The sequence below is a fragment of the Columba livia genome, chromosome 3 (genome assembly GCF_036013475.1).
Source record: "Columba livia isolate bColLiv1 breed racing homer chromosome 3, bColLiv1.pat.W.v2, whole genome shotgun sequence".
Classification (NCBI taxonomy): Eukaryota; Metazoa; Chordata; class Aves; order Columbiformes; family Columbidae; genus Columba; species Columba livia.
The window spans coordinates 76,798,759-76,818,558 of record NC_088604.1 but is presented as its reverse complement, the minus strand read 5'-3'; the positions used below and the strand labels follow the sequence as shown (position 1 = coordinate 76,818,558).

The following is a 19,800-nucleotide window of genomic DNA, read 5'->3' as shown; positions in this document are numbered from 1 at the left end:
CCCCGCGCGCAGGCGCCCTCCGGCCGCCAATGGGCACGAGCTCCCCCCACCGCCTCCCGCACTCGGCGCTCGGCTGGCGCTGCCTGGCGGGGGGGCGGGCGGGGCGAGCGGCGTGGGCCCGGCGGGACGGGGAGCGCCGGAGGGAGCGGGGGCGGCGGGAGCGAGGGACGGGCCAGGGGGCTGGAGGGCCTGGGGCGCCCCGCTGGCGGGGAGGCCTTGAGGAGCGGGTGCGTGGCCGCCTTCCCGTCCTGCTGCCGTAGCTTTGGCCTTTGTTTCAGCCGCGTCTCGCCGGCTCTGGAGGCCCATGTGCTGTCCCCATGGCCGCCATCTACTCCGGCATTTACCCGAAGTTGAAAAGCGCCAAGACTTCTTGGGAAGACAAACTCAAACTAGCCCATTTTGCCTGGATTTCCCACCAGTGCGTTATTCCTAATAAAGAGCAAGTAAGTACTTTTCAATGGTAAGCAACGAAAGTAAAAAATTCCCGATAATTGATTGTTGTTGGGGATAAATTGACTAATAAAATCCAGATCTAGTTGCTTCAGCTTTTGACCCCAGGTGGTAGTGCAAATATGGCTCTGATGATGAATTATGAACGGCTATTGATCTCTGTGTGCTTGTACAAAATGTTTTCATAACATCACCTTTAATGTTTATAAATATGTAAAGGGTGAGTGTAATGAGGATGGAGCCAGGCTCTTCTCGGTGACAACCAATGGTAGGACAAGGGGCAATGGGTGTAAACTGGAACACAAGAGGTTCCACTTGAATATGAGATGAAACTTATTTATGGTGAGGGTGCCAGAGCACTAGAACAGGCTGCCCGGGGGGGTTGTGGAGTCTCCTTCTCTGGAGACATTCAAAACCCACCTGGACACATTCCCGTGTAACCTCATCTGGGTGTTCCTGCTCTGCCAGGGGGATTGGACTGGATGATCTTTTGAGGCCAATTCCAATCCCTAACATTCTGTGATTCTATGATTCATGACGCTCCAGCAGAAACACCTGCGGAGTGTTTCTTATAGAGGGGCTGGTGTATGTTCTGTTTCCCAGGTAGACAAGAGACCACTGTCAACAGAACTGTCATTAGCATGGTTTATTATATCCTACACAGGATGCTCTAAAGTCTGATGGTTCTGGTCCTACTTAGGAACAAGGACTCGAGTGGGAGAAGCGACTGTAGCTACACACGTGTTTCCTGGTGCTCTCAGTTTGTGCACATGGAGAGAGTGCACTCAGGGTTCATGAGCATCTCCTTGGAAGATGCTTGGAAACCATCCTCTCCCCTCTAGTCCTCTGCTTTGACCATGTTTCCCAAATGTCTGTCCAGTGTTTCCCCGAGTGAGGAGTGTCTTGTACTGCTCCCCCAGCCTTGTGGTCTTGTGCAGCCTAGTGCTTGTGCCATCTGAGATCAGTGTTTTGAGTTCCTGTTTTTTCAGTTACCTAGAAAACTAGATCTAGCCATACACCATCATTTTATTTTGAAATCAATAATTTAAATAAATAGGTTTCAACCTTTTCCAGTTTGCTTGTCAAAATTCCTAGGACTGAATTTCTAGGTAGTAAATTTAAGCATATCAAGAAGGGGATGTGGAAGGAATACCAACGCTCAGAAAGTGAAAACCATCTGATTCTTTATGTTTTGTTTTAAAAGACTATGTTTGCTAATCAGTATTGACTGTCAGAATTATAGCCTGAAAGGGCCTTAGGATGTTGACTCCTTAAAGCTGCCTTATGGGGGCACAGGGCAGCACAGGGCCAACATTTGACTTAGAATGAAAGCTCTAAGGAATGTAGATCTTAGTTAAAACCCGCAAGGGTGGACTTCTCTGCTAAGTCAGAGCCTGTTCTGCTTGGATGTAGAGCAGCTCTCAAGGGATGAGTGCTGTAATTGTGAAGAGGTACTACCTTTGTCTTGTTTTCACCTGAGGGTTATTAAAGGTTACTTCTTTTCCCTTTTGTAACAGGTGTTACTCGATTGGGTAAGCCATGCACTGGTTTCATACTACAATAAGAAACCTGAACTGGAGGATGAAGTTGTTGATAAACTGTGGGCGTATTTAGACAACGTTATCCATAGTAGAAGACTACAGAATCTGTTAAAGAGTGGAAAGACAATCGGTCTCAGTTTTTCAGTGGCACAGGTAACTAAAACTCTGGATCTTTTGCAACATGCTGGATAGCAGTGTGTGTGTCTTCTACAGTATGTGACTTTTCCTCACTGTATAGAGTGTTACCTGAATTATAGAATAATTAATAAGATGGCTTTTAGGACCTTTAATAAAAATTTCTCTATTTCTTTTCTGCAATACAATTTGTATTTTTGCAGCACTAAGGCTGAAAATGGCAGAGCATTCTAATAACAGCCTTAATTTCCTGTCTTTGACTTCTTCAAACTATCAGAGAGTGAACTCGTTTAAGTATTTTAATAGGTTGGTAAAGGCTTGGTTCCATATGTTGCTATTCTGTATTATTTACTGCTTTTATTGCCATTTTGCCTGGGATTCTTAAAGAGAGAGATTTTTCCCTCACTGTGGGGCTCATCAGTGTGCGTGACATGAGTACTTGTGCAGAGTGACGTGCTGTTCAGCAGACACTGCAGCTTCTTACGATGACTCTGAACGGGGGTTGCACCAAATTATTACTAATCATATCATATCTTAATCATATCATTATTTTAACCTCATTTGAAAGTGAATGGGGAGAAAGTGTACGAGAAAGTGTAACTTCTTATTAACTTCTTATTCAGCTTCCCGGTTACAGAAATAGAAGAATTAGTGGATGGCTGTAAATGCCATCAAAATGGCTGGAAAAATGACCCTTTTTGTTGTGATCCAGTTGGAAGGAAGCGGGAGAAAACTGTCTTTACCTGCAGAAATTGATTTGTGAAGTACAGAGAATTGGTTGGATGCGATCTGTGCTTCAGAGATGTTAGGCAGAAAGCACACCGACTTTAAACACGGACTGAGTGTGAAAACCTGCCTGTCTGAAGATTAGGAGAGAGGTATAGACCAGAGTACCCTAAAGACCGAGGCCAGAAGTGGTAGAGGGTCCAGTGGAAAGAATTTAAGGATCTGTTTTAGTTCAGTGACGCTTGAGCTGAGGAGATGAACTGTCTGCTGTAAGGTGTAAGGAGACAGATGAGATTTTTAACTCTGGAATAGAGGCAGAGTTGTAGATTGTTGCTAAATTTGTTTGCTGACAAGATTTTCTGGATGTGAGAAAAGGGAAGAAATGAAAAGGGAATCAAAGGAAAAAAATGTAGGGAAATCAACACAAAGTTTGAGAAAAGGAAGGGAAATGCAAGTTCAAGTAAACATCAATTATTTAGAACTGTGCATCCCTTAAAGAGGAGAGAGAACAGCCCTTCACATTCCAGATATCAGCACAGGAAACTGGCTCTTTTTAAAATGTGGAAAGAATATTTAGTTGTGGGCATTCTTACTAAATAAGCTTCCTGGATCAAAGGTTGGAAGTGTGTAGTGTGTGGTTTTTTTGTTGCTTGTTTGAAACATAATTTTGGGGACCTTGCAAGAAGGGAGGAAATTTACCCCTACTCCCTTTCTGTAGGATCAATTGTTAGGATCAGGTAGCAAACATACTGAATTGGGGCTTCCTTACACATCCTGTGGTATAAACAAATGCAGGAATGCTTTTCTGGCCAGAAGAATTTCTGATTTGAGACCCACAATACAAGAGGCCCAGCAGCAGCTGTTGGCAGGTCCTTGTTTCCTTCTTGCGGCCAGAGCTCACAGAAGGTGGTGTTGGTTCATTATGGTGAATTTTATCTTTGTGTGCAAAATTAACTGGTTGGTTTCTTTGTTTGTTTCCAATCTTCAGGTCATAAATGAAAGATTATCAGAGGCCTTTTCTCAAAAAACACAGCAAAACCTTGGCACTGTGCTGAGTTGCTCCAGTGGCATTCTTTCTACTCCTTCACTCTCCATCATTTACACAGCAAAATGTGAACTCTTGGTTGATCTTCTCAGCAAGCTGTCTAAGCTGGCATGTCAGCAGCTGGCTTCTGACAACACTGTGGGCTCCGAGGTGTTCAGTGTCCTCCAGCTTACCTTTGCTCAATACCTCCTGATCCAGAGGCAGCAAACTAACCCAAATCGTGTGTTTGGGCAAGTGACAAGTCACTTGCTCCAGCCATGTCTGCTCCTGAGGCACTTGCTGACTGTGAGGAGCTGGACACAAGCAGATGACAACCATGTGCGTCAGCACCTGAGCAAGGAAATCCGAAACCAAGTAGAAACTTTGCTGCAGGCTGGGTTATTCCAGCCTGAGCTTTTCTCGTCCTACAAAGAGGAGCTGCTGCCAGAACAGGAATTCCAGGAGAAAAAGAAAGGAGCTTTGAAAAGTCTTTTGCTCCCAGTCAACACAGTGCAGACCAGACTGGCGAGTGGCTTTTGTGAACCTGCCATCCATGGAGCTGTTGTGGCTGGTTCGGTGTCCCTGCTATATAAGCTCTTTTTGGACTCGTACTGTAAGGCAGAAAACCACCTCGTGTGCTTCCACATGCTCAGCAGGCTTTTTGGCTGCCTCAGGCTCTCTGGCCTGCAGCAGGAGGCGAGGGAGGATACACTCTCTCCTGCGGACTGGAGCACAGAGCTGGTTGCTTTGGAACAGCTTCTGAACTTGGTGCTTAGCAGTGATGTCTATAATGTTGCCAGTGACCGTATCCGGCACAAGGAGATACAGTTCGTGTTTTACCGCAAGCTAGCACAGATGCTGATGAGTCACTCCCAAGCTTCTGTCCCTGCTTGGTTCAGGTGTCTCAAACTCCTAGTCTCATTAAACCACCTTATAGTAGAGCCAGACTTGGATGACTTAGTGGCCTCAGCTTGGATTGATGCCGAGGTCTCTGAGCCACGTACGAAGAAGCCCCAGGAGTCCCTCATCAGCACTATGTTTCAGACCTACTCCAAACTGCGACAGTTCCCAAGGCTCTTTGAGGAGGTGCTGACAGTCATTTGCCGGCCGGCTGCTGATGAGCTCAGGCTGCCTGTCTTCTCTGCTGGCCTGACAGCAAAGCTTCGTGAGTGCCTCCTTGAACTGCCGCCCAACCAGATTCTGGACATTTTGTGTCTCTTTGTGGAGAAATGCCAGACCCTTATTGTTCCTGCTGTTGAAGGGTCGGCTGACATGGCCTTGAAGCTGCTGTCAGTGAGCTCAGTGCTGCATGCTTTTCTGTTCAACATGAGGAGCCTAGATGATGTCACTCCTTCACCTGTGGTCCTTCGCACTCAGAGTCTGCTGGCAAAGATGCAGAAAGGAATAATTCAGCCACTGATGGAGCTGCTGCAAGCTCCTAGAAGACAGGAAGAAAAGCCAGACCTTTGGCTAAGAAAAGCCAGTGACTCTGCTCTCCTCCTTGTTTACACTTGGATTGAGGTAGACACTTTGTTTGGCGTTAGCTGCAGTAAATATGTGTCTCCAGCAGCTGAAATTGCAGGTGTTGTTTCTGCATCTGCTGCAAGGCATGGGGGCATTTCGGCTTTCCTCCCTGGTGCGGAGGAGCAGTCATGGGAGAGAGTCATGGAACTTGCAAATAGTTTTACCTCCACTAGCAAATATTGCTTAGAACTGCTCACACTTCAGAAAATGAAGATGATCTTAATGCAGACCAAAGCAGACCTGCAGGCCTTACAGCATGCTGCAGCTTTCATCGTGGAGTCTGGGAGATCCAGCATGAGCAGGAGAGAATCTGAACCATGGGATGGAGATATCACTGCAATAAGTGATCTCACCTACCCTACGGCCCACTGGCACCTTGTCATTTCCAACCTCACTATCCTGCTGCCATATATGTCTCTGAAAGATGTAGAGTACATTGCAAACATGCTTTTGGAGACATTAGTATTGGCCAAAGCTCAGGAAGCTGATACAGACACGGAGTCTTCCATCAGCATTGGAAAGATATCTCTTGGTTTGATGCAAAGCTCCTTTCTCCCGGAAATGAAGGTCCTGCATTGTGCTTTTCTGACCAGTCTTATTCATCAGTTTGCTAAGGTGCTGCCCTCTGCTGCCAGGGACTCGGTAGATCTGCCACTTCAACAGCTCTCTGCAGGTAATATCCCTTGGCACGAAGAAATCCTGGCTGCTTGCAGACATGTTGACCTGTTGGAAGCATCATCAGAAAACAAACCACTGAAGAACGAGCTCAGCTTGTCTTGGAAAACGCTAGAGAAAGTTGCCCAGTGTATAATATTGTTAGTAAAAAACGGCTGCCCTGTCATGCTTAAAGAAAGTCAGCTGGAAAGGTTTTTGGGTTTGCTAGAAATTGCTTCTCTTCTGAAACTAGACGGTCTTCTTCCCTCCGACTGTACCCGGTGTTTTCTGGTGCTGTTGTCCCTGCTAGCCAATACCAGGGCAAGTGTCTCTTGCAGCAAGCCATTACTGCTGAAGTTTCTAAGTACCTGCTGCCACCTCCTGAGGTGCCTGCAAGCTGGCAGGAATGCCAACTCAGTTTTTAAGGTGTTTCATGCCAGTGATATTCTTGAGGCTGTCATGACCTCACAGCTCACAGCCAGTAAATTCTTCACTGATATTTTGACTGTTCCTGTTTGGGCACAGTATCTCCAGGAAGTCCAAGACTTTTTGGAAGACTTTCTTCAGGTGATTATTGAAAGAAGGCAAAGTGTGAAGCTCAACTTGGAAAAGTTCATGTCGTTCCTGGTGAGCTGCAAGCCAGATGTTGGTGCAGCCAAAAGCCGAGGCTGCAAAAACTGGAATCCCGCAGCTGGGCAGTTACTGCTCATGGCATTCACCACGCTGTGTCATGTAGTCACACTCTACCTTCAGCAGCTGCCAGAAAAGAAGCTGCAGTCTGTGGATGTAGCGTCTGCTCTGTTGGAGCCAGTAGTTCTGCAGATGGTCAGAACTGTTGAACACGGTCTTCAGAGTAACACCCAAAACCAGCCTTTGCCTGTAGCGTTCATACCGTCTGTCACTACTCTTCTCAAAGCAGATCTGAGCTATGCTGTCAAGAAGAGCTGTCAGATAGAGCTCAGTGGGTTTTTGGAGCAACCCCGTATTAAACTGTACCAAAAGTTTTATTCTCAGATACTGAGAGAGCTGCCCTGCGCAGGAGGTAATCTGCAGTTCCTTCAGTCTGCATTGCAGTTCCTGACCGTCTTCTGCTCGGTACCAGAGCTGTATCCCGGAAAAGAAACTGCAGTCACGGTTGTTTTTGCTATGAAGAAACTCCTCACTGGTATGAAAATTCCCACTCTCCATGCACTTGGTTAATTTTGCAGCACAGGGGCGAGTTAAAAGCTCTTTAGTAAAACATACGGCTTTTTGAAAAGTCTGTATCTATTTACTTGTGTTAAAGCAGTAGGCTATTCTTTTGTGAATGCATAACAGGAACATTTTTAAGGAGGCAATGTTGAGGTACCTGGATCACAGCCACCATCTAATTTGGTAACGAACTTCTCCTGGAAGACACAAACATCTTAATAGAGTTGAGGTCCTCAGTTACTCATCCCCTTAGAGCATTGTGCCAGTAACTGGAATGTGGTGATAGTTCTGGGTATAAGGCTGAAGGTGCAGTGTCCTGCTCCTGTCCTTGATGTAGCAGATACCAGTGAAACAGCTGATGTGCACCAGGTCAGATCTGATACATCTTATCTGAGGATCTCAGAGAACCTTACAGTAAAATACTCATCTGTTTTTGTATCTGATGGGCAAGGTTATACAACAATGGAAATCACCTAACTGTTAAAGATGCTGAACACCCGTAATTCTGATAAAGTCTGTGGGAGACTGGCAGATCAGTCCCTTTATCGTCATAAAATGAAGAGCCAAGGCTAGAAATGACGTGACAAACGTCTCTTGCCAACTGTGTGGCGTAATGGCTCCTCTGTATTGTCTTGTTCAGAAAGTGGGATGAACTAAACTAACATTGACATAATGGTTCTCTTTGACTTCTCCAAACAGTTACAATTTGTCAAACTTACTGCTAACATGCTGTAGTGCAGTGATCTCCAAACATTTCTGATTGTGCACACCTATGAGTAAAAATAATAAAAAAAAAAGAGCATGCAGCCTCAGTATATATTTATTTATAAATGATATTCATGTGCTGCTCTACTGGTATGCTGCATACGTTCTGAAGCACACACACAAAAGTTTAAAAAGCATGAGATAAAGATTAAATAAACATTATTTTTACATTTTATTTTATTTATTAAAGATATTTGATTTATAATTCCTGCACCCCAATGGATTGTCTTGTGCCTGTCCTGGGGTGGGTGCACCCCACTGCGGAGGCTGCTGCTCAAGTGTACTACAGTCATGATCTCAATGTTTATATTGGCATTAGATGGTGAAGAACAGAGCACAGCTCTCCATGGAAAATCTGATCTTGCATTATACAGTTGAGTTTGAGCTAGAACTTACGCACAGATGCAGGCAAAGTCTGTCTCTGTCTCTTCCCTGGCCTGTGTTTTGATCCCTCAGCGTTGTGGTTTTCAGTGAGGGCACTGAGAGTGGGGATTTCACACTGCAACTAGGGACCGTGAGGACGTGTCAGTTGCTGTACTTCTGCTGACATCCTGTGCCTCACTTTGTCTGAGATTGGTAAAGTGCTTTAGCCTGACTATGTAATTAATCACTGTAAAAATCTGTAAGAATTTCTGGTGAATAAGTCTTCAGTAAGATGAAATATGGATTCGTATTGAAGAAGTCTTTCAGCATTGCCACAGGTCCTGGAGATCAGGGGTGTCAAACTTGTTTTCACCAGGGGGCCACATCAGCCTCGTGGTTGCCTTCAAAGGGCCGAAGGTAATTTTAGGACTGTATAACTGTAGGAGTAGTTACATTAATACAGTCCTAAAATTATATTTGGTTCTTTGAAGGCAACTGCGAGGCTGATGTGGCCCCCAGTCAAAACGAGTTCGACACCCCTGTTGTAGATACTTGTGTAGCTAAAAAGCAGGCCTTCAGAATCAATGAAGATACAAGCTAGTCCAGGACTGCCTATGTAATAATAATTGAACAAGTGGGAAGTATGACTTATGATCAGCAGAGACCTAAACTTTGTCAGCTTAATGGTTTTGTGACTTGTGATTGCTCTGTGGCCAGCATTTGTAGTAAAGCCCTGCGGCCTGTTTAGCTGACTCCTTTGGCCTGTGCACATGTTTTGTTGTAGTATTTCCATACTGCTGAAGGCTTTTTCTTGGTATGAGGACTGCTCTCTGAAACCTAGGGCAGGAAATTCTCAAGAACAGCAATTCATTGCGCTGTTAGGGAGGGAGGTAAAGGGAAAGCATGGGGTCTTCTGTGCATTTGAGTGTTAAAAAGGTACCTGCGGAGCTGTTTTAAGGTTCGATTTGCCCTGTTCTTACCTGTGGAAGTCCCTGTCTTGGGAATGCACTAAGACATGCTTTTGTCTCTTGAATACCCAGATCCTGCAGTCACAACCCAGGTGATCCGAACTATGGAGGCGGAGCTGACAGAGGTGCTTGTCCAGCTGCTGGGAAACTGCTCTGCTGAGGAGTTTTATGCCATAATGAGGCTGGTGCTGCAGGGACTCGAAATGAGGAACGTTTGGCAACAAAACGCTAAAGTAAGGCATAAGCTTTGTCTATTTTCAACTTCTTTCTTCAGTTTTCTGTATCTTGGAATTTTTTTTTGACCGAATGATAAATCTGATAAATGTGTTTTTTCTTATTCCTGATTTATGTTCAGTGGTCAGGTCAAATTAGTTTGCACAGTTAAGGGCTTAGTGACTGTGTTGAGATATATTCTGGATATAAATTGAGAGAAGTGGAAGGACCATGGAAACTTACTGGAAAAACTTTCTGTCCAGTTTAAGGACTCAGCAGTCTTAATCCATTAATACATTAATACTAATTAGTAATACATTAATTAATGTATTGTCAACAGAAGTCACACAGCTGTGATGTTACAGGCCATGCTGAGATTTTGTTATACTTGCACAACAGATACTAGCAGTCAGTAAGTTTAACTGCTGTTTGTCTGTGGCTCTTCTTAACAGGGTTAAAGGCACTTTTAGAAATCCTGGCAATTTTAAGTAAAACCAATACTGCACCTGTGCTTTTGGTATTTGTCTCTATAAAGGCTTTTACTCTGTAGTAACCAGATACCACTCAGTAGCTTTATAAATACTGTGCCTTTCTCCAAAGCAGCTTAAGCAGCAGTGATGACATATGGAATACTTTGGGGAAAAAGGCGAGCTGTACCCTCCATAGAAAGCTCAGCGACTTGAGAATGAAACTTGGATTAAACTTGGGCATTTATCTGGGTGTTTCTTATTTTTCAGAAATAAACACAGTTGTGCTGCATCAATTTTTGATATGTCATTTTGAAAGTGTATCTGGAATTCCCGTGCTATGCATATATTTCCTACCACCTGAGTATAGCTTGTAATATGTTTCTTTTATCAGTCTGTCGTAAGAGCCGGCAAGTGAAAAAGCCCCTGCTACCAAATGCAGGATTCTTAGTGCATAGTGTACTGCTGTCCCTGTTTTCTTCCTACTTCCCTCTGTTATCCAGTGGCAGCTGAAGGAGAAGGCTTTGCTTTCTTAAAAATCACATAAGCCTTTTTGTACAGTAAGTTGATTCTAAATTAAATGTAGCATGCAGTACATTTGGGCCAGTGCTGCTCAGCATATTGCATTTTGTTGAGCTGCTGTTTACTTCACAGTTTCCAGAGAGATCTGTTGGTGGGAGGACTTTCATGTGTCAAGGCTCTGGTAACGTTCAAAACTGCCACTGCCCTTGAAAGGGCTCTTCTGTACTTGAAAGGAGCCAGTGTATATTGTACCCGTGACTGATCATCAATCTGCTTTCTGCAGGAAGTATTGTCAGCTGTTACGCTAACCAAATTGTTGCTGAGCTGCCCGATAAGTGGAGACAAAGAGAAAGCTTTCTGGTTTGCCAGCCCACAGATAATCACAGCTTTAGCTGTAAGTATCTCTTTATTGTAACTCCATTACTTATCCCTTTTATTTATTGAAGTCTGTAGCGGTTACATCTAACATGCACAGAGGCGTACAGGAAAAAAAGTTGTGGATACTAGAGAAATCCATACCAGATTCACCTGCACTTTTTAGTCGCAACCCTTTCTCTCCTCCTTCAAGTAAATCTCCTCATATGAGTGCAGTGTGTTTGTTATCCGTTTCTTATTACCAGTAATTTTCTGTGGCTGAATCTGGAGCTTGAGAGAAACTTGATAGGCTGCAGAGAAGAAAGTCTTGTGTCTCCTGTCCAAAGGTGAAGGTAACTGTCAGCCACGTGTCACAGCAGAAGCCAGCAGCAGCAAAACAAAAAGAAAAATGTGATCATATTAAAAAAAAAATAAAGGGTAATATAAATTCACTGAGTTATGAATGGGAAACTTAACGGAACATAACCCAATCCAAGTTTCCTGTCCTTCATTTGTACAGCATACAAACCCAGTGATATAGGTTTTTCTTCTCTCATGATGATGGTGTCTCTAGACCAGGATTTTTTAGAGGTTGGCTCTACAATTCCTGGGAATCATGAGCATGCCGTTTCTGCCCTTTTTTGGTAGGTCTGCATGCTTGTAAGGGAAAGAACTGCATCATTGTGTTGATGTGAGGAGGTGCAAAGAGGTGCTGGTTGTTTGGACTGGGAAGGAGTTACAATTCCACGCTCACAGCAGTGCTTGCTGGAAATGCATCATATGCATCCTTGCCCACAGTGCAGCAGCACAAAAATGGCTAAAGTGCAGAAGTCTTCCTGTCAGTCCAGCTTGTACCAGGCTAATTGTATTGCCTCAAGTCAGAGCACTGTGGTTCTCTGGTGTGTGAATACTAGTGAGAGGTGGCTAACACACTCCTCCTTATCTGTTTTTCTCTTCTTGTAGATGCAAACCAAAGAGGCCTGTCAGGACCAGTCGCTGATTCCCACCATAGTTATACCTATTCTAGAGACAGTAGCAGCTCTGCTAAGGCAAGGAGAAGGGGTTCTCTTGAATCCACACCACGTGGCATTGGCATTCACCATTCTCCTGACAGTCCCTCTGGATCGTCTGAAGACAGAAGACTATCGTGGTGTCTTCCTAGGAGTCCATGAAGTGCTCTTCTCTATTGTGCAGTGTCATCCAAAGGTATATGTGTGAGGGGGTGGGAGGAAGCAAAAAAGGTAGAAAGAAACAACATAGAGGCCAGTGATGAGAAATTTTATTTTACTAGGGGTTTTGAAATAATTTGTCCTGATAGTACAAAAGTGCTCTGTACTGCTTGTCATTTTAAAGGGTGGGAATCTCAAAATCACATCATTGCAGTTGCTTTCCTGCTTTATTTTATGCCTGTGTTGTTGGTCTTTGGCAGCAGATTGCTTATGAACATCTGATGCTAGAGCAGAATAAAACTTGCCCTTTTTATATGGTTGATTTATAGAAGCACAAATGGCTCGGGCTGTAGAACCTCATTCTCACTGGAAATTAAGATTCTGCAGTCCTTTGAAAACATGGCTTAGACGTGTTAGAAGTTCGTGACCCTCAAGCATTGTACCATCCTGGTGTTCTTGTCAGCTTGCTGGCATGGGAAAGTGAAGATGTGCCAGGACTTGCACAGGGTTGGAGATACTCCTACATGGAATATGTAGGCAGAGGTGGGAGAAAAAAAGGAAAAGGGCCTCATGCATTTGTATTACGACTGAGAGTGAAGAAAGCTAAAGATGAGGAAATGGCAAGTTCTAAAAGCAAGGCAGTAGACATTGCTGAAGTGCCCTTACAAAAACCCTATGGTAGGAAACTGCCTGCCCAGGCTGTTTCACATGGTGATCTGTAGTGTTCCTGGGTCCAGTGTTCTGTGAATCTGTCTGGCTGCACAGATTCTCTACCAGCAAGAAAAAATTCCCTAGACCTTAAATACTAAATCAAATGCTGCTTTGGAGAGATGGAGTAACTCTAATAGGATGTTTGCTTGTTATTTATATTTGAATATGACCAGGACTGCCGTCCTGTTACAGGATTCTCATGTGCTAGATACTGTGTGGGTGCAGAATGAAAAGACAGTCTCTGTTCCTGACAGCTGTATAAACTGTATAGCTTCCTTCACAGAAATTTATTTCCCTCAGACCTATGGGGTGATGTACCTCTCCACTCTCTTTACTGCATAATCTCAGATGTTTTTGTTTCATGTCTTTGCAGGTGCTATTGAAAGCAACACCATCTTTTCTGAACAGTTTCCATCGTCTGGTTGTTTCTGTCATGCATGAAGGACGTCAGAAAGGAGACAGAGGTACCATTTCTTTCCCACTTTGGCACTACATATACACACTGTGATTTTGTATATTCTAGAAGAGGGGGTGCAGAACAGGGCAGTCTGACACCAGAAGCAAATCCTCAAAACCTAGTGGTGGCATTTAAACCATTAGCCCTATCTGTCCTTTACATAACATTGAGGATGAGCTTTCAGTATTGTGGGCTTATGAGGATAACTGGGGCTCCTGTGGAGCTGCATCCAGATAGCACTGCTTTAGGTGAATAAGGTATTCTTCACTGACTGGCTGGCAAGTAGACAGGAACCAGTAAGGCTTGCTGTGCCCGATTTCTGCTCTTCCTATCAAACCCTGTGCCTGAAACATAGTGGCTGTGGATTCTGGTGATACACGTTAATATGCCGAACTTACAGCCCCAAATACATCCTACTAAGTGGAGCTTCTTGAGACTGGAACTATGTTTACTACAGACCTGAATTGTCACCATTCCGTGCTAAGCATAAAGCCAGAACATTACATGTATCTAAAGCATCAGTTGGGATTAGGTTATATATCTGTATGTTGAAGGATTTAGAATTAGTGCAGTTAAGTATCTCAAAAGGAAGAAAGAAAAAAGACTTATTACTGGAAGTTGTTAAATAATTTACATTGTTAAAGTAGCCAACTCAAAGATGTTCGCAGTGATTAAGGCAATCCTCCTGTGCTTTACGCTGGTCAGGACACAAGTAACCTGTCATTAATAGTGTGACTTTCTGAGACAAGTTGACTTCATGACCTGCAACTGCTTGTATCCCAGTTTTCCACTGGTGTCCTACAGTTTATTCCATGTTCAGATTTATCTCAGCTGATATGTTGCCCAATGATAGAAAAACAGGTATGTTAAACTGGTGCCGAACTTTTAGGCTTTGCTCGCTTCTGTAATATGTTTGCATAAGGCAAGGGTCACTGGAAGCTTATGGGTACATGGCAACCTAAAGTTTAAAAACATGCTGTTTATCTTTGCAGGATTGTTTTATTTTCATACCAGGTAACGTGAAAGCTATTTCTAGATTTCCCTTCTCCCATGTTTGTATTATCTTCATTCACTGCCTACTGAAAGGGTAAATTCTCAGGTGATCTCTGCAGTCTCACTTTATCTCCAGTGCTGTGGCTTCTGCTGCTGTATTACATGTAATGAATCTAATCAGAAAGCTTTCTCATTATGCTGTTTCTAAGAGATGCCTTCTAATTTTCTGTAGGTAGTGAACATAATTTTCTAGTCTCCTTGTTCTCTCCTCCACAGTGCTGGTTGGGACTGAATCACGGAAGGGATCATAGCTGCAGCTTTTAGCATTTTGACAGATAACAGAACTTTTTTCTTTTTTTTCCTAGTGTTTTTAAGCCTTAAATGCCAGACTGCAACTCACTTTCTATTTTAGGCAACACAGATGAGTTTGAAGTTATACTGAAGTGTGCACACTTGGTGGAACGGATGTATACTCATATCGCTGCAGAAATGGAAGACTTTACTGTGTTTTCTGCTTTCATTGTGGCTCAGTATGTGACAGAATTGCAGAAGGTAACGTGTTCTTATCCATCTTCAAAATGCCGTGGTATTGTACTGGCTTTGGAGCTCCTGTTCCAGAGGCAGCTCTATTAAGTTTTTTAAAATCTTTGAAGTTATAAAATTGCTGTGCCTCATGGGTTACAGGTTTGATCCAGACTTTCTGTTATTTTGAGCGAGAGTTCCTGAGGATTTTTCTTACCTAGCTCATGAAAACTTTCTGAAGTTGTGGGCTGTGTTGTTTTTTAAGGGAAAACAATGCAATGCCTATTTACAGAGCTGCTTTGCTTTATTGGGTGGTGTTTCTTCTTCATGTGGTAGTTAGATTCTTCTAGCTAGTCTCAGTTGTCCAGGATTGATGGCAGTTAGGGCCCGTCTGGCAAAGTGATGGAGAAAAATTCTCCTGGAAAATGTCTTTTCATCTGGTCTAAATGAGTAAGCGAATGGAGAAAATGTTACCAAGCTTCTCAGTAGTTCTCCTTCTGTACCAAAGATATCATTCCCATCCTTGCTGAAAAGAACTACTCCTACTATTACGAATGTCAGAACCAGGTCAGTAGCTTCTCACATCCAGATCTAAGTTCAAATTGTCATTCTTGTCAGCCTAATAAATTTAGATTTCACCAGGGTTTGAATGCTGCTTGTGTTGCAAGTGCCTGCAAATTGTTTTTTTGTGGCTCTGGTCTGGGCATGGGCTGAAATGCAAAAAGGAGTTTTAGTATTTGATTTTAGGCTCTCTTCCCACAAAAATATCCCAACTGGTGCTGTGTTGCTGAAGGATTATGGTATAGCAAATGTAACTAACCATGAAGGTTGCTAGGTAGCTTAAACTCAGCTGCCTTCTCTATTGCCCAGCTTTTTTCCAAGGCTTAGGAGCAAAACAATAGGATATGTCAATTTTTAGCTACTTTATTTAATGTTCCTGGTAAGTTGGTTATTGTTTACATAATAAACATAGTACTTCAGGAAATACTAGAAACAAATAACTATTAAGATTACTTGTGCTCTAATTGACTATCTCTGAACTCTGAAATCTGTTTGTTACTGAATGCAGAGCCTTTACTCAGAAAACCTGACTTGAACTGTCAAATAACCTTTCCAAGTTAAAAAGACACTTAGTGTCAGCAGTGTACAAAGTCTCATGAGACTTCTAGGAGAGTTTTGTGCAATACTGATCACTGGGAAATGGAAGGTGATGGATGACAGCTGAAACCACAGATCAGCAGTGTATGCATGGAACCTTTGGGTGTGGAAAGGGGAATGGGTGTAGTGAGCCACCAGGTGCTGTGACAAAGGGTGTTTTCTGTCTGACAGAATAGATAGAGCACAAGTGAGCGATGATTTGCTCATTAGGCTGGTGAGAATTGATGGATAAGGGAGGAAGGGGAGGCCTCAGCACGCCTGTCTTAGGGAATCACACATCTTTCACATACACTCCTTTAGTCATTCTTCTGAGTCCAGATCAGTGGCTTTCAGCCTGTGATCTGAAGACCATGGGGCTCCATCAAAGGTAACTGTGGAAAACATGTTGGTAGATTTAAATCTTTATAGGGGCATCTGCACACTTGCTGGAACCCTTTTAAGTGTCTGCAGACTAAAACTGGTGAAAGCCATGGGCCTAAACGTCCACTTACTCGTAAAGTAGCAGTGTAACAGTTCCCTCAGTGCTTCCTCTTTATACCAGGAAATAAGATATCCTTGTGAAATATTTTGTGTTAATCTAGAACGGTTCCTTGCTGGAGTGGGTGGCATCTATAGCCTCTTTCATACTGTTGACAGTGCTTTTCCCTTGTTGCCTATGAGCTGTTGCTTAACTCAGCAATAGTGAAATATCTCTTCACACATTTGATGTCTCACATCAAGAGCTCTGTAACGCTTGACAAATTGGTTGTGCTAACTATGTACACCATAAAACACTTACAAGCATAATTAACTGGCAGCCGGTAGTGGCAGCTGTTTAAATCTTTGGTTCTGCTTCCCACAGTGTTATTGGAGGGTGTTTATGGGTAACTGCACTACAAAGCAGGAATGGCCCAGATAGGGCATGAGTCCAGATTAATTTGTGATGTGAGGGGTGCAGTTCCATTAACTGCAGCTCTGCGGTATCTCCTTATCCCAAGTGAGACAGCTGGTCCATCTTGTCAATATTTGTGTGTTTTCCTGTGCTCATTCTCTGCAGTGATTTCTCTGCCCTGGGAAGGGAGAGGCTGGCCCAAAGCATTCACGGGGAGTTGTGATGCTCAACTGTTTTGTTACTTTAGTGCATGGCCTGGGGAGAAATAACATCTGTTGTAAACCAGCCAATAGAGCAACTGATGTAGAGGGGAAAAATGTCAAACTTCTGGACGTGCAAACTCATTGGGGTCACGAACCTAAAGAAAGGCTTACGTGTCTTAATGCCTGCTCTATGTTTTTCCTGGCTATGTTAGCAGGTCTAATAAAACATACTAGCTGTTTTATGTTTGGGGCAGAAGGAGAGCAGGAGCCTGTCAGAGTGATTAGGAGTTCACTTCATTAGTGAAAAGTTTATTAGTTGCCTCAGGAAGAAAGAAGTCTGAATTTTAATGACAGCTTTTAATGTAATTTTCATTAGGCCTGGGGTGCAGATGCTCAGGTCTGGAGGCATAAAGCTAATCATGGGATTCAGCAAAGACATGGTTGTGCAGAAAAATAATGTGATTATGCCAAAGGCCAGCACCACCTCAGGCAGTGAAGTATTTAGCAAGTGATTGTGAGCACAGGACAAATTCCAGTTATCCTGGAGCAATAGAGTCAGCACTGATGTTCCTGGTTGTAGCGGTTGTTCTGCCAGTTGAGGGGTTGAGCAGGGGTAATGGCAGGAGCAGGGCACTGAGTCCTCAGTCACTTGGTGTATTCCTTCAACTTCCTGCCTGTCTTCAGGCAAGGGACCTGATTTCTGATGTTAAAACAGATAAAGGAAACGCACATCTCCTGAGTTCTTTGAAGGCTTATTTTATGCAGGCTTATACATTGAAGTCCTCAGATATAAACTGTTAGATTAATATCAAGTTATTAAATGATAAGTTAAAATGGATTGACTACCCAAAGTAGCTTATGGAGTAGCCTAAAGGAAGCACTCATTTGAAACTGAGACTTAGTAGCATACAGCTAGTATGACACATACAGAATCTACTGGAATGTGTAATCCAGAGCAGGTTATAAAAAATAAATTTTATAGTTTTTTAATTACAGTTGTTCTGCTGATGAATTTTCATGTGATTTCAAGATCATCAGTGTCTTTGCCTCCTCAGCAATGTGTACAGTAGCACTCCTGTGCATTTCATTGCCAGGGGAATGCTTGTTCTGCAAAACATGTTTGCAGAAATCAGGAAAATACTGCACAAGTCAAAATCTCAGATTTTATCTAATGGACTGTTCCAGATGGTCTGATGCAATGGATAACATGTTGTCAGCATTTAATGTATATTGACTGTGGAAGGGGTGGTTTTTTGCCTTTTTGTCTTCAAGTTTCATGCAATTCTGTTCTTCTCGTAGGTGACTTTGCACCCGGCTGTGAAGAAACATCTCACAGAAGGGATATATCACATCCTTGACCTTTGCATTGAACGAGACATCAAGTTCTTAAATGCATCACTACCAGCAGGTGTAAGGGAGGTCTTTAAGGATCTGTATAGTGATTACAACCACTACCACAAAGCAAAAAAACAGGGGGAGGAAAAGTATACTGCATGATGAATCCTGCCTGGTGCTGCATACTCAGTTATTAATTGATCATACAGTGCTCAGAAAATCCTCAGTAACTTTGGTTTGGGACAACGAGTAAGGTCAAATCTGAAGAGGGTCCTGTAAACATGAATTGCATCTGTCTCTGTACAGCCAGGCTTCGTAAAGGGAAAAGGGGAGCGGGGAGGGAGGGTGTGCTATTAGCTCTGGTCCTGCTGCGTGCCACACACAGCAGAACTGCTGCACCTGTGCTGGCCCTGGTGAGTGCTCTGGGAGCCCTGGGGAGCAAGCTGCAGTCTGGCAGCAGATGTCAGGCTTTGGCACATCACAGTGCTTTTCTGTGGAAGCAATAGTCTGGTGTAAAAGCCAGTGAGGGTTAGAACTCCTCGCTTACATGGTAAGCAGAATTAAAGCAGTTAAAGTGCTTATTTTTATGCCCTGTTATTTTATGTTTTGTTACTGTAGAAACTCGTGAATGTTACACCGCTGTGTGTAGGCTACTGTGCAAAACTGTGGAAATACAGTAAAAAATTTGAAAGTTTGTATATCTTTGCTTGGTTAGTTTTGCTCTTTAATCCAGCCCTGGGCAACCTGGTCTGACCTATTGAATTTCCTTTCCAACTTAATTACCCTGTGATCTCATGATAATCAAAAAGACTGACTGCTTAGAGCTCTGGTCGATTTACTGTCATTAAGCAATTACACGTGGTCATCTGAGCTGCGCTCACTCTTGGTGTACGTTTTTATCTTGTGACAAATGCTAAGTACCAAGACCTATCTGAGGCCTCTTTGGTCTAAGCCAAGCTTTGGTGCTTTGCATTCACTCTAGGTCAAGAGCAAGCCCCGGATTTACTGCAGCTCAGCTGACAGTAATTTAATAAGCTGTGGTAAATTAATCACATTTGAGCGTGTAAGAAGCTTTATGAAATAGCTGCCTTTCATTAGCTTAGACTACAGAAGTTTATTTTGTTGAAATGTTAGAGGCTAAAGATCCAAACTTTTACTTAAGTGGTAAAACAGTCTTCGCATGTGCATGCAGTTAGTAAGAACTCAATACTCTCGCATGATTATCTGCTTTAATCTACAGACAGGGCAGAGGAAGACTGGAATATGGCTTACTGCTTTTACTAGGCCCTTCTGCCTCAGAGCAAGGTCCAAAGGATGAAGTTTGGCTGTGGTGGGAGACCACACGTGGCACAGACACAGGAGGTGAGCGGGGTTGTGGGGGAGCCAAGGCAGGTGGAGCTGGACCACAGGGCAGGCAGGGCAGGGCAGGGCAGCTGCTGTCTGACATGAAGCCCTTCCTCCTCCTCCTGCACTGCCCCACTGGC

The 19,800-nt window shown here is 43.6% G+C and overlaps 1 protein-coding gene across 2 annotated transcripts; it reads left to right on the top strand.

Annotated features, from left to right (window-relative positions):
• The first annotated feature begins 147 nt into the window (after window positions 1-147).
• On the top strand, window positions 148-19,014 carry URB2 (URB2 ribosome biogenesis homolog). 2 transcript variants are annotated; one of them, XM_005508634.3, is made up of 9 exons: window positions 148-443; window positions 1,968-2,144; window positions 3,841-7,219; window positions 9,414-9,574; window positions 10,827-10,937; window positions 11,861-12,103; window positions 13,151-13,241; window positions 14,640-14,779; window positions 18,281-19,014. In XM_005508634.3, exons 1-9 carry the CDS (start codon window positions 318-320, stop codon window positions 18,476-18,478), a joined length of 4,626 nt encoding a protein of 1,541 aa, XP_005508691.2. In that variant the 5' UTR covers window positions 148-317; the 3' UTR covers window positions 18,479-19,014. The 2 variants fall into 2 exon arrangements, with proteins under 2 accessions (XP_005508691.2, XP_064913808.1); XM_065057736.1 differs by lacking the exons at window positions 14,640-14,779; window positions 18,281-19,014 and adding an exon at window positions 14,227-14,461 and having other exon boundaries at window positions 157-443.
• The last annotated feature ends 786 nt before the right edge of the window (window positions 19,015-19,800 follow it).

Bases quoted from the DNA above. Each gene is read 5' to 3' on its own strand.
- URB2 (XM_005508634.3), top strand. From the start codon at position 318: ATGGCCGCCATCTACTCCGGCATTTACCCGAAGTTGAAAAGCGCCAAG. The intron at 7,220-9,413 runs GTATGAAAATTC...TTGAATACCCAG, and splicing joins TATGAAGAAACTCCTCACTG to ATCCTGCAGTCACAACCCAG. The intron at 9,575-10,826 runs GTAAGGCATAAG...TGCTTTCTGCAG, and splicing joins TTTGGCAACAAAACGCTAAA to GAAGTATTGTCAGCTGTTAC.